Here is a 14,989-nt window from a genome sequence, read left to right as displayed (position 1 = left end):
CAGCATAGCTGATCAAAGTCACCCCGCGCCCTAGGAAATGGCGAGCAGGGTCCTCGGCCCGTGCCCCGGGCTTTTGCAACAGTTGGACAGACCCCGCTTTTAAAGATACGATAAAAAAGTATAGTTCATGAGCAAAAAAAAAAAATGTATCATTTATATTTTATACATTCAATTTTTGTAATTCTTACTTACTACATACCTATACTTATATTAGTTAACGTCAAATTAATGTATCAAATTTAAAACAAGTTAATGATTTAAAACCAGTCGGGATGGCTTTACATTAAAATATAATATAATTTAGGTATACTTCAAAATACATTGCTTCCACAGTACGTGATACACCAAAAAGGAGTTGAACAATCAGAATTTTGAAATCGATTTTATTGTCCGTGCACAGAACAGCGAGATAGTAGCCACATGGACATCACTGTAAATAATTTTTTATGTTTTTTCACGTTGGCGGCAATGCTGGATCACTGATAATAATCGTGGTACCGATAATCTTTATCATATCTCAGACGATCGCAGCAAACTCGTGTTCGCGATTTTAGCGATTAGCAACGACTAAACATTTTCATTTTTTTTTTTTTTTTTTGAAATATTGCGATTGCGTTTAATTAGTCACGTCTTTCGTAATTTTGAACGAGTGAACCTGGTTATTTTTGTTAAAAATATCATTATTTTTAATTAAATTACTATAAACGTATATAACAATGGCTTTCACTCCTCTTACGTCCAAACAAGTTTTGGAGTTCTTGCCTTTGAACACATGGACCGAGGTATGTTCATAAATTATAATAGTTGTGCTTTTACTTTTGAATGTTTGATATGGAGGGTATTAATATTAGATATTTATTATTCATTTTTACTTTTGTGTACCTAATCATTGTACAAGGATTGTTTCAAATAGTTTATATTAAACCTATGTAGCTCATTATAATTTTTAAACGGTGGTGGCCTACAGTCTTTGATTTACACAAATGCAATAGGTACGCATGCAGAATTATGTATATATAATTATTGAAGAACCATATTTCATATATTGCCTTATATAAAAAAACATTAAACACAATATTTACAAATATATAATAATATATTATTATGTCATTCTCTATGATTCTTTGAATAAAAAAAAAGTGGATTTCAACATATTATGCTAGTCTACACGATTATACCTTAGTCCTTGTTATCTGATAAAACCGTAGATCTATTATTTCAAAAATAACTATAATAACCGTAAAAAATACATTTTTAAGAACCAATAGGGAATAAGGATAAGCAGTTTAAAAAGCCATTTATTCTATATTCACTTTATTATTAATGTAACGCTTATGAAATAATTAATTCTGAAACCCACAAAGTTTACTAAACCCACGTTTAGGCTATATAAACGGCTTAATAATGCACAGAAATAAGATCTTTACAAAAATCCATTGCTACATTTGTTTTAATAAGTCCTAACCTTTTTCACAATTACCATCAAATTATGTACCATCCTCTGCAGATTTTCATCAGTCTGTGCCTGTATAATAATATGTTAAAAATTAGATAAATCTTAAAAAAATAATACTTAGTATGCAAAAAATACCACATACATGTCTAAAATTGAACTAAATATCAATAAAATACTTTTTTTTTAATATTAAAGATTATAATATTTATTTTATTTTAATAGGTTCATTTGATTCAAAGTGGTTTGAAAAATGTGTACGTAGTGACAACAAAGAAAAATATGGAAAAGCGAAAAAAGGACATGGAATCAATTTCATTAGAGAGTAGCTTATTTGATAAAGTTACACAATTTGAAATATGTAAAATAGTTGCTGTTGAAATTGAAGGCAAATGGTAATTTTTTTAGTATTTAATTAAGAAATAATGTACTTAAATTATATAATACACAACATACAACAAGTGTCTACTTTTATAAATTATGTTCTGTGTTTATTAAGGTTCAGAGGTAAACTAATTAGTTTCAATGAATTTGTAACTGACAATACCCTAATTGAATTAATTGATTATGGCTCTGTTTATGAAACTAAATTAGAAAATCTGTTTGTTCTTCCATATTATTTTATGTATGAACCATTAGTAAGTAAAAGTCATTTACATTTTAAACGCCTACATTTAATTATTCACTTAATGTTAAACAACTATTGTATTCTAGGCTTTATCAGTCACATTCAAAGATTTTATACCGAAGAAAACAACATTTTCAATAAAACCCCTTCTGTCAGAGAGTGTAAATATTGAGTTATAACTTATAGCTATTAATATTCATACTTATTAGTTTTTGTTGTATATTTTACTATTATTGTTATAATTATTTATTTCTTCTTAGAATCTATATGAAGGAGCTGTTCTTGTTGATATTAAATGTAATGATATAAAGTTGGAAAATTGTGTTAATGGAAACCAGTTATTAGAATCAAGAAAAGAGTAAGTAATTAACGTTAATATAAATTAATTTTTTATGTATACCTTGTGCGTTAAATTATTTGTGTTGGAATCACGGTTTATTAATAACCTAATATACTTTTCCGATTATGAGTGTAGCGAAGAATACAGTGGTTTCACTGTCATGTGTTTTTTATAAGAATACACATATAGCTGAAAAACGCAGGTTGGGAGAGGGGAGTTTTTTTTTTCTCACCTGAGGCGCAAAATTCCTAAATACGTCTCTGTGTACATTTTTATAGCAATAAAGCCTGTTTTAAAACCTGCTACCATTTATTAGGCTGAAATAATGTACAAATATTAATATATTCTAAGTATTTTATAAATGTTTATAATTGGTGATCAAAGGTGAAATTTTATGAATTTTGCCAAAAGAAAGTTAGGCATCACTACTCTAAAGGTTCTTGGGCTTACAACTCATTTTCAGTTTACATTATGCCTTTATTTTAATCCCAAGTTTCTTTAATTTATTAATATTTACATTTGTTTTAGCCTTAACTCTACCAAAGATTCAAACATTATAAGTGTAAAATATAATATGACCATCGGCCATGATATTAATGAATCAAGGTAAATATAATTATCTTGTGTCAAATTACTACTTGATTAATATGTTCATAGAAAAATTTATATTTACAGCTTACATTTATCTAGAACTTTCAGAAAAGGTAGCTTCCTTAGCGAAGAAAAACTGAACAATGTGCCATTAAAAAATGAGGATATTTGCATTTTGACTTATTTTAAAGATTTTACTTGTTTGTATGTTGGAAAAGCTATAAAATGTGGCAATAATGGCGGTTACGATTTTGTTGATTACGATACCGTATTAAACACAACTATGGATACAGGTAAAAATAAATGTATATTTCTTACTGGTCAAATTGTTAAAAATAACTTGTGAAATTTGTAAATTTAAAATATATATTCCAAAATTTTCATATTTTTAAAAATATTTTCAGTATAACCTTTAAAACGTCATTTTTATAATCAAAATTGTTGTTATACTAACTAGTTTAGTCTTCATATAACAATAGATAGTTCGAGATTACCAATAGTACCATAGTTGGATATTCGCAATTATTTTATGTAATAAACTACAAAACAATTAATTTATACATGTATTTTTTTATTATTAGATAAAATACTAAAGTATAATCCAGTTGAGGGAGACTTGGTCAAAGTTTTTTCATCTGAAATTGATGGCTTTTATAGAGGAAAAATATTAAAAAATAATGAAGGTAGTTATGATGTTTTCTACATCGATTTTGGCAACATTGAAACCGTTCCATCAAATGTTGTTTATGAATTGGCTGATGAATTGAAGAAGGTATTTTTTCTTGTACTTTTAATTTATAATTTCATTTTTAATGATTTATGTTTTGTTATGAATAAATTTATTCTATGAATTATTATTACCATAATTTAAGTCAAGAGTGTTTTCCAGTTTACAATAAAAATATAATTACTATTTATAAATGTGTAGTCTAATCTTTATTTCTATTTATTTTTATTTGTTCAATTTCAGCCTGGAATAGCTATTAAAATAGGACTCAGTGATTTAAAAGACATACAAATAACAAAAAAAATTGAGGGTTATTTCCAAACATTTTGTAATGTTGGAAAGCCATTTATGATTGTACGTAATGTATACTATACCTATTTAAAATTGTTTGAATAAAAGATATGAATCTTATTATTTTGTAATTATAATTAATAGACTAATAAGAAAAAATCATTTATATAATGAATTAAATGTAGCAATAATAATAATAATAATTATAATAATCTATCACAATAGCAAGGATTGATGCTATACAATTTTATTATTATTATTTGTTACTTATAACATATAAGAATACAAATATTTTTAGTTCAAATAATATTTTACATAAAGTCTTATAGATATTATAATTATGTTCATTATAATTTTAAAATAAAATGTTATTTAATTGTATATATATATATACTATATTGTTTTTAGGAGTTCGATGAAAATTCTAGAAATTGTCTAGAAAATGTAAAGCTAAAAGATATAGACAATGGATCATATATTAATTATAATTATTTAATGAAATGTACATCAACGGAAACTGGTAATATTATTTAATATTATTATAGTATTATTATCTAATTTCTAGATCTATCTTTTATTTGTTGAATAAATGATAATATGTTTTTAAATTTTTATCACTTTATAAATCAAAACTTACGCCTGTATTAATAGATAAAAAAATACATCAGTAATTCATAATAATATTTTTTATTTGTAGAAGAATTTAATGAAAAACCACAAAACATTACTGAAAACGAGACAGTGTTAACTGACACAAGTTTACAAGAAGGCATATCAAATATTGAATTGATGATTGATACTTATCATGGTAAATATAACATTTATAATTATATAAACTATTGAATGTAATACTAATGTAAGAGATTTAATTTAAATATGTAAAGATAATATTAAAATCAATACCAATGTAAGCTATTTTAGATTATTAGCGATGTTATTAAATGTTCTTAGAACTAGAGGTTGACATGCTATCTCTGCTTAGAAACATTATTTTATATGCAATTGTTTATCATTGAATTCAAATTTAACCCATCCATTATATTGCCTTACTAATGTCTTGGAAAACTCGAAGATTACTATATTATATAGCAACTTTATTTCTTAAATTTCAATTAAATCAATTAATTGTTTTGACTAATTGATTGGTTATATTAAAGGACTAATAAATTTGGACAGTATATATGTGCACAATTAAACGTAGGTAAATTTTAAAAATAGTAATTTATTATTAACGATTCCAAATATCCCTATGTTTATCATATAACAAATGAATAAACTTCAATATAAAACAAATATAGATTTTCTTAATTATAAAAAGAGTTTGTGGGAACATTTTTTTCAAAAATATAGTGTTCTACATACATCACTATTACTATTATTTTTTTTCTAGAAAATGTGAAGTTAAAAGAGATGGAAAATGGATCTTATATGCACTCTAATTATTTAATGAAATGTACATCAACGCAAACTGGTAATAGTATTTAATATTTTTAAAGTATTATTATCTAATTTCTAGTATCCATCTTTTTTTTTATTTGTTGAGTAAATAATATCTATTTAAATTGTTATTACTTTATATATCTAAACATTTGCCTGTACTAAGAGATAAAAAATATTTCAATAATTCATAATAATATTTTTAATTTGTAGAAGAATTTAATGAAAAACCACAAAATATTACTGAAAACGAGACAGTGTTGATAAACAAACCAGAACTAGAAGTCATATCGAATATTGAATTGAGAACTGGCGATACCGCTTTTTCTACTAATGGTAAATATACAGTTACAGTTATATAAATTATTGAATGCAATATTTATGTAAGAGAATAAATTTAAATGTGTATAGTTAATATTAAACTGATTACCAATGTAAGATATTTTAGATTATGAGCGATGTTACTAAATGTTTGAAATAGAGGTTGACATCCTATCTCTGCTAAGAAACATTATTTTGTGTGCAATTGTTGATCACTGAATTCAAATTCCAACCCCACCCGTTACCTTGCCTTACTAATGTCTTGGAAAACTCAAAAATTATTATATTGCATAGCAACTTTATTTCTTTTATATGTACAATTTAACGTAGGTAATTTTTAAAAATAGCAACTCATTATTATCGATTCCAAATATCCCTATTTTTATCAATCAACTAATGAATAAACTTCAAAGATATAACAAATTCAGGTTTTCTTAATTATAAAAAAAATTTGGTGGAAACGTTGTTTTCAAAAGTATAATATTCTACATATATCACTATTACTGTAGGTATGATAGAACCTAAAAAATATGTTTTGAATTCTCAATTATCTAAATATATTATGTTCATTGTTCATAGTGTATCTTTCAATTGTTTACAAAATTATTAATAAAATATGTATTTCCATTTTCAGGTTCAAACAGGGTTTCAAATAAATGGAAAAGTGGTGATCATGTTGAATTTTTATTTGGAAAAAATGTCAATAATATTTATGTGAGAAAAATAAAATTATATAAAAAATTTAAAAATGTTTTGGACCGGCTAAAAGGAGAAAATAGTAAGATTCAATTTTCAGTAATATATATTATTTCTTAAACTAAAAAAAAAAAAAAAAATAATGTGATAAGCAATTTTCCAACAAAGTAAATTCAAGTAATTTAGTAAACTAATACTTAAGTGCATAATACCAGGGCCTATAATTAATAAAACTAAAACTAATGGTTTAGAAATTTTACTTTGTAAATATTAAACTGAACTTGTTTTGATGCATATTATAGTGTATACGAATATTTATTTTTATAGGTGAACAATACAAACCAATAGCTGTAAAGACTGGCGATTTCGTGGCAGTATATTCTACAATGAATAACGGAGGGATTTATAGAGCTAGGGTCTTGATGCAAGATTTTGAAAAAACAAATAACGTCGAATGTGTCTTAATTGATTTTGGGGAAACTTTTATGATTCCCTCTAAAAACATATTTGCTTTGCCCAACTATGTTTCATTAAAAAAAGTGAGTAGAAAATATAATAATACAATTTACCTTAAGAAAATTAATTATTGATATGGCTAACCAAATTTTTTGTAATATTTACAATGATATTTTTTAGATACCAACACTAGTTCGTAGAGTTTCTCTTATTGGTGTACGCAAGAACTCAAATATTAAAATAAACCGATATCTATCTTCATTGAAAGGAAACACATATGTTATGGTATGTTTATTTAAAGAGTATACCAGCTCAATATTTTTAATAGTTTAAAACTATATTTTGTGTTCATAGGAATACGATGAAAATCCTGGACCATGGGATAGAAAAGAAGTTGAACTGAAAGAAGTAGATAGCGGTGTGTCTCTTAATGATGAAATCCAAAAGTTATTTTAATTTTAATAAATTTAAAATTAAATTAATTAACTTATTTATTAACTAATTTTAATAAATATAAATAATTAATATTGAAATACTATTAGGACCTAATACTTAGGTACATATTTTGTCGGTTTATTAAACTAAATAATATTCGAACAGAATTATTATTCAATCTTAAATATACATCAATTTTACATATTTAAAATGTATTTTATTTAATAACCAATTTTGTATGTTAATTATTTGATAGTTAGTGGTAATTATTAATTTTAATTTTTAAATATAAAGAATATATAGGAGGTATACCATAAAAAAATATGTGGACATATTCACAATTACATATTCATTATTATATTATATAAAGCATGTTATTGGCAAAGAGCAAATAACAATAGATGTCAGTTATAACTTTTGATTTTGACATTCTTATATCTGCTGCCTATACCAGTACATACACAAACTGCAAACGAGTCACATGTTCACATATGAAACATTCTAGTCTTACACAAAATTAATGAGTATCGTACGCCGTTTGAATAATAAGCTAATGGACTCTATAATCTACATATTAGAATATAATAGATAATATAATATTGTATAATTTAAACATAATTTAGTATTGCCAATATAATTTATGCTTATTCTTATATTATAGTTACAATTCTTAAGAAAAATTAACATAAATATGAATAATAATATATACCACTAACAAATTAAAATGAGTGGAAAAACTATTCAAATATATATAATATAGTACCTAATAAAACATAATGTTATAATAATATTAAGAGGTCGCTACACCCGCATATGTTGTCTGCGTCTTACAAATATACGACATACAAAAAACTGTTTTGCACGAGAAAAAATATACAGTACGGGCCACTGGAGGTGCTAGAATCATCCGAACGTTTTCGTGGCCCATACTATAGATATCAATCGCGGTGGCGTATGATCTATTAGTAACATTAGGTATAGTCCGTTGTATAATAAATGTATTGACGATAAAAATAACTCATTATAAATTATATAAATATAACTAATATTGGTTTATATTGTTCAACGATGTCATAGAAACGTGTGTCGTGACGGTTTTTTATCGTTCCTCTGTAAAAAAGTCAAAAGTGAAAATATTCTAGTAGTTTTCAAAAGTGCCGTGAAAAACAAAAGAAAAATTAAGGAAAAACGGTAATTTTTACACAAAATCTGTTTTCGAAAATATCGATTTTGGTTTTTGGTGCAACTCTTATAAAAATGACCGTAGGTACATTGATTGAATATTTATATCAGCATTTTCTATAAACCATAATATTTTCCAAATATTTTGATTTATTTTGAGCTGTTTACGGACATTTTCAATTTTATTTTTTTTTCTATAAATATCAATAAAATATTATTTGTTCGTTTAAAAAGTTGACAATTTAATAGAAGGATCCTATTATATTGTTTCAAAGGCGGACGAAAATAATTAAAAATCCATGGTCAAAATTTTTTTTTATAATCATCTTACGTTCAAATATTGACAAAATACGTAAAAATGACGAAAATTTGCAAATTATTTTGAGTTAGATATTCATGAAAAATTTTCTTTTTGGATCTAAGATTTGAAAATGTAATACAATATGCATCATAATATGTTTGTCTACCTTTATCAAAAAAAAAAAAAAATGTCTACAAGATAATTAAATTAAATTTTTATGAGCGTTTGTAATTTATATTTTTACATCATTTGATATTCACTCGATATATGTATCTACCGGAAAGTAACATTAATTTTTTATGAGCGTTTGAATTTATCTTTTCTACGTTATTTACGGGGTTCCCCTTTACCTAAGTATATATTATCATAATATTAAATATATTCCACTGCCAACTGGCGACAATGCGTAATGACATTTGAGGGCCCACAATTCTACTCTGATCTGGGCCGCGCAAATCGTCAGGCCGACCCTGCCCTGGGCGACGGGCGACAATAGATAATAATTTATTATATTAACAATTTAACATTTAATCAACTTTTGGTATAGCCCGATACACAGAAATATTATTGTGGTGTTATGTGAAATAACAAGACAAATCACAACCATAATAAATATATGAATCTATTTTGTACTTTAGGGGGTCAAAACTAAAAATTTCCCAGCAGTCTTCAATAGAGCCGGAAAACACGAAAGAAAAATTAAGGAAAAACAGTTTATGATAAAAATGACTTGGGATTTTTATGTAACTCTAAAACAAAAGACCTAAGGGACATGAATTTTTAAAATGTTTATATAAGCATTTCCTAAACACTTCACAATTTTAAAATTATTTTGTTTGGTTTTGAGCTGTTTGCGGACATTTTCAATTTTCAATTTTAGATTCTTAGCGGAGCGAAGAAGCTATTGTTTTTACAATGGTGTTTATTTATTTATTTTTTTTTTTTATATCCTGCATACAAAATTTCTTCCAGAAGGAGTGTTTTGATTTCAATATAATATGGTACCTTATCTTTTAGCAAATTGGATCAAGATGGTACTTTGGAGAGGTCATTTTTTCTAAATAGTTATTTAATGCCACGGGGAAAACCACCGGAAAATTACGAAAAATCGCTAAAAATGGGACTTAAATTTCTAACGCTTTGTTTATCACCATAGACACGAATAAAAAATTATAATATTTAAATATTAATTCGACTTACACGATAAAATAAATAATAACAAAATATAAAATATCCAGACTGACAAACCGTCTCCGCTCAGAATCGTTTTTCTTATACAATGATATTATATCATTGAATTCAAGTCTAATACAACCATTATACAATGACCCACTCAGTGCCGCGACAACCGGGGGTGCTAGGGGTGCGTAGAATCCCCTGGCCCCTCGTTAAATCATAACAATAGGCCCCGGGGCCAGTGGCCGAACTATTTGGAACTTTTTTTCTTTTAAGGTGTTTCACAAAGTGGCATATTACTATCTTATTATTTTATCCTACTATATTGTTGCAATGACATTTGAAAAATATTAAAAATCCTTATTCACAGTTTTTTTTTATTATCATTTAAAGTTCAAAAATTGACAAAATATGGAAAAATCACGAAAATTGGCAAATTATTTTGAGTTAAGAATTCGTAAAAAATTTTCTTTTTAAATCTAAGATTTTAATATGTAATACAAGATTCCTTATAGGATAATCTACCTTTTTCAAAAAAAAAAATATCTACAAGATAATAAAATTAAATTTTTATGAGCGTTTGAAATTTATATTTTTACATCATTTGATATTCACTCGATTTCTCATATAATGATTTTCTTATATTGTTGTAATTGAAAAACCAATGACTTTAGATACTTGAAAATTTCACAGAATGTTTATATAAGAATCTTCTATACACGATAAAATGTTGAAAATAATTTGACTCTTTTTGAGCTGTTTACGAATATTGTCAGTTTTCAATTTTTTTAGTTCTTTTTTTTCTATAAATATCAATAAAGTTTTATCTGTTTGGCTAAAAAGTGTAAAAATGTAATACAACGCTCCTGATATATTTTTACATTGGCAGTTGAAAAATATTAAAAATACATAAGCAATTAATATAACAATTATTTTTTATAAGCATTTTAAGTTAAAATGTTGACAAAATTTATCAAATTTAAAATTGAATAATTATTTTGTAGTTAAAAATGTATAGAATGTTTATATCTAAGGATTGAAAATTTAAAAATAGATTCCACTTAAATATTTAATTCTGTTGCCAAAAATTCTAAGAAATACATAAGCACAGTTTATTTTTATAGTAATTTTAAATTCAAATTTGATGAAATTACATATTAAAAAACCCGGAATAACTATTTTAGTTATTTTGTTGTAATTGTAATGATTGTATAATATTATTTGTGGGTAATTGAAACTTCTAAAGTGTTTTTATTATATATCTATGATAGTACCACGGTTTGTTGTTGATGTATAACGCGTTACCTGATTGATATTGTGATATGATTAATTTGGAATTTATTATAGATACCTATTATTGGTCAATTTTTTTTTTAATACCATAGATACGTATACATATAATATATCTTAAAACTAGATTGCCATACCGTCTCCACTCAGAATCGTTTTTCTTATATAAAGAATAATGATATTATATCATTGATTTCAAGTTAAATACAATCCATTATACTCTGACCAACTTGTAACCTAATGTACAGCAGAGCGACATCCACTTACCCGCATTTTTTAATGGTTTTTTATTTTAAAATTTGGACGATATTAGATGTTTAAACGAAGAAGAAGGATTTTAGTTGTGTGTTATATTCATAAAATATTGTTTTTGAGTATTTGAGACTTCTAAAGTATACAAATATGATAATAAACAAATAATAATTAAACTTAACCTGCTACCGTATTAATAATTACAATATAAACATAATATAAAATATTTTAGGCTGACAAACCGTCTCCATGCACTTGTCTAATTTTTATGAAATACCTTTAGCACAATATTTTCATTTGTTGGTTGTGGCCATGTGGTAGATCGGGCCAAAGACAAAAAAAATGTATTTTAAAAATGACCAAAAAAGAATCTTACTTTAAGATTATAACATAAAATTACATAATATTAATTATATTATACAATATACTATATTACTATATTGTTCCAATAGGATAATGTTCATATTATGTACTTTTATATATTTTTATTTTTTTTGTTTCTGAACGTCTGAAGACATTTTCTAGAAGAAAGATTTGATTTTAAACTTCGAGAGTGATTTAAAGTAATCTGACGATAACTACGGATATGATAAATAGTAAATGGGCAAAAGAAAAGGTTTTCATCAATGAGCGACTAACAAAATTCAAAAGGATGCAATTTTCTCAAACCAGGTTAGCGGCTAAAAGTAAACAATATAAATTTATCTGGCTATCCAATTCTGATATGCTGGTGAGAAAAAAATGAAAATTCTAATATTGTAAAAATTAGGTCACTTGAAGACGTCGATAAGATTTAATGAGTTAGTATTTTTATAATGTCAAAATATTTTAAGATAAATTTTAATTTCTAAAATGAATATTAATAATATGCTTATTTTAGATAATATTTTAAATTCTATGTATGTTGCTTCTTTAGTAGATATACCTTTGACTAATGATAGTTTCTCCGTTTTCCAAATCAATATAAGTTGTATTAAGGCACATTTTAGCCTTATTAGGCTCAGTAAATAATCATTTTAGTGTTATCGTACTGCGTGAAACCTGGTCTCGTTAGGAACATTAAATAAATGTGATGGCGTAACTGTTTGGTAAGGGAATCTTTAAAAATAATAACAGTTTATAAGCAAGTACTAAAAAATTGCAATTCGTTACATATTACTCTTAAGATAAATAATGATTTATTCCATCTAATTTGTATTTATAGATCTTCCAATGACGATAAAGATATCGTTATCAATAATTTAGAATTATTCTTATCTAGATTGTGTAAAAAAAATTTATATAATATTATCTGTGAAGATATTAATATTGATATTATGAAAAATTCAAAAATTAGTAATGAGTATCTATATATTATGGCTTTTAATGGATTCTTATCATGTATAAATAATTATACCAGAGTAACTATAGCTATTCTCAAACTTGTATTGATCATATATTCGTTAATAATATTGATATGACTAAAATTTCTCTATATATATTAAGATGTGACATAACAGATCATTATGCAATAGCTATAGTATTTCCAATTTATAATAATCATAATAATCATAATTCATAATCTAATAATTTGAATTTAAGCAAAATCATTTAGATTTATTAGTTAAAACTGAAGACTGGCTTTCTTGTTTTAATACCTCAAACGTAGACACTATGGTTGATAATTTTAATAGCAAAATGGAAGAATTTATTAAATATTCATCTTTCTCTAGTGATAAAATTAAACCAAACAAATTGTTAAATACAAAAGCATGGATTACACCTGGCGTTATAACTTCTATTAAGTATACAAATAATGTACTATCAAAATAAATTAGAACAATATAAATCTGACAGTAAACAAATATGGAAAGTTATAAATTAAATCGTACGTAAATCGAGCAAGCAAACAAATAAAATTAAGAAAATTACAAACAAAGATGAAATTGTCAACGAATCTAATACTGAAAATTGTAATGAACATAATGACTTTTTTGTAAACGTGGGAAACAATTTAGGAATAGAACATATGAATTCTGATATAGTTAACTTTAATGATAAAAATCAGAGCAATGACAGTATTTTTCTTAATCCAATTAGTAGTGAAGAGATTAGTGGGTATATTGAGAATATTAAAAATTATAATTCTTCTTATGAACATGGTCTAACAAACTACATCCTTAAGAAAATTTCAAAATCTATTTCTATAACATTATCGTTAGTTTTTAATAAGTCTTTATTAACGGGTGAATTTCTTTTAGCTTTTAAAATATATTGTTATTCCTTTATTTAAATCAGGTAATAAATTATCATGTGGAAATTATAGACCTATCTCACATCTTTAACTGTATAAAAAATTTTCGAGAAATGTATTAAAAAACGTTTATTAAATTATCTTAAAAAAAATTCATTTATTTCAAACTCACAGTTTGGTTTTTGAACTGGTTTGTCAACAACTGATGCGCTTTTTCATCTTGATAACTTTGTTCGTGAATATATTGATATTAATTACAAAGTAATGGAAATTTTTCTAGACGTGCAAAAAGCCTTTGATTTCGTAAATCATGAGTTATTGCTAAAAAAAAGCTCGATTATTCAGATATTCGTGGAGTTGCTATTCATCTATTAATATCTTTCTTAAGTGAAAGAACTCAAATAGTTCAAGTACATGATTGTACTATCAAAGCAAGAGGCATAACTTGTGGAGTTTCGCAGGGAACAGTCCTAGGCCCACTGTTGTTTATATTTTTTATAAATGATTTATTGAATATAAATATAAATATTAATACAGATTTCATAAGTTTTGCTTATGATACGGCTTTATTATATCTGAACCAACAGTCGATAGCTGTACCATGAAGCAAATTATATTTTAAATAATGCATACGCTTGGTTCTGTAAGAATAATTTGAAGTTCAATTTACTAAAATCTAAATTTATTTGTTTTAATTTTTCTTTTAGTTATGTTTTACATGGACACAATTTGATTGTTCATTCTCTTAAATGTAATCCTAATTTAAATCTATGTGATCCAAAATGTGTAAAACTTGAAAAAGTCAATGAGTTAAAATATCTTGGTTTAATAATAGATTATAGATTTAGATGGGATAGTCATGTAAATTATATAAATGGTATTTTACGGAAATTGTTCTATGTATTTAATGAATCCAGGTATATATATTAGAGTTATTTATTTAGCTTTAGTACAATCTGTTTTTTCATATGGTATATCCATTGGGGGAAGAGCTTTTAATAGCATTCTACATAAGCTATATGTTACAATAAATGGTGTCATTAAATATTTATTAAATCTTCCTTTCCTAACAAACTCTATTTTAATTTATGAAAAACTCAACGTAAATAATTTTAAGGTATTCTATAACCAAGTTGTATTAGTAAACTTATTTAAACATAAACATTTAATACCTGTATCT

General features: G+C 25.2%; 2 protein-coding genes across 2 annotated transcripts; both read left to right on the top strand.

Annotated features, from left to right (window-relative positions):
• The first annotated feature begins 716 nt into the window (after positions 1-716).
• Positions 717-3,421, top strand: LOC115033194. The gene is made up of 8 exons (XM_029485349.1): positions 717-782; positions 1,679-1,841; positions 1,916-2,091; positions 2,168-2,242; positions 2,342-2,439; positions 2,950-3,027; positions 3,097-3,305; positions 3,417-3,421. Exons 1-8 carry the CDS (start codon positions 717-719, stop codon positions 3,419-3,421), a joined length of 870 nt encoding a protein of 289 aa, XP_029341209.1.
• A 1,103-nt stretch (positions 3,422-4,524) lies between these two features.
• Positions 4,525-7,428, top strand: LOC100575556. The gene is made up of 8 exons (XM_029485722.1): positions 4,525-4,550; positions 4,728-4,838; positions 5,421-5,501; positions 5,681-5,803; positions 6,423-6,566; positions 6,812-7,023; positions 7,121-7,225; positions 7,295-7,428. The coding sequence occupies exons 1-8, from the start codon at positions 4,526-4,528 to the stop codon at positions 7,394-7,396; spliced, it is 903 nt and encodes a 300-aa protein (XP_029341582.1). The 5' UTR covers position 4,525; the 3' UTR covers positions 7,397-7,428.
• Positions 7,429-14,989: the final 7,561 nt, after the last annotated feature.

This window comes from Acyrthosiphon pisum, chromosome X (assembly GCF_005508785.2).
Source record: "Acyrthosiphon pisum isolate AL4f chromosome X, pea_aphid_22Mar2018_4r6ur, whole genome shotgun sequence".
NCBI lineage: Eukaryota > Metazoa > Arthropoda > Insecta > Hemiptera > Aphididae > Acyrthosiphon > Acyrthosiphon pisum.
Note: the sequence above shows the minus strand (reverse complement) of the source record. Positions and strands in the feature narration are given on the sequence as shown.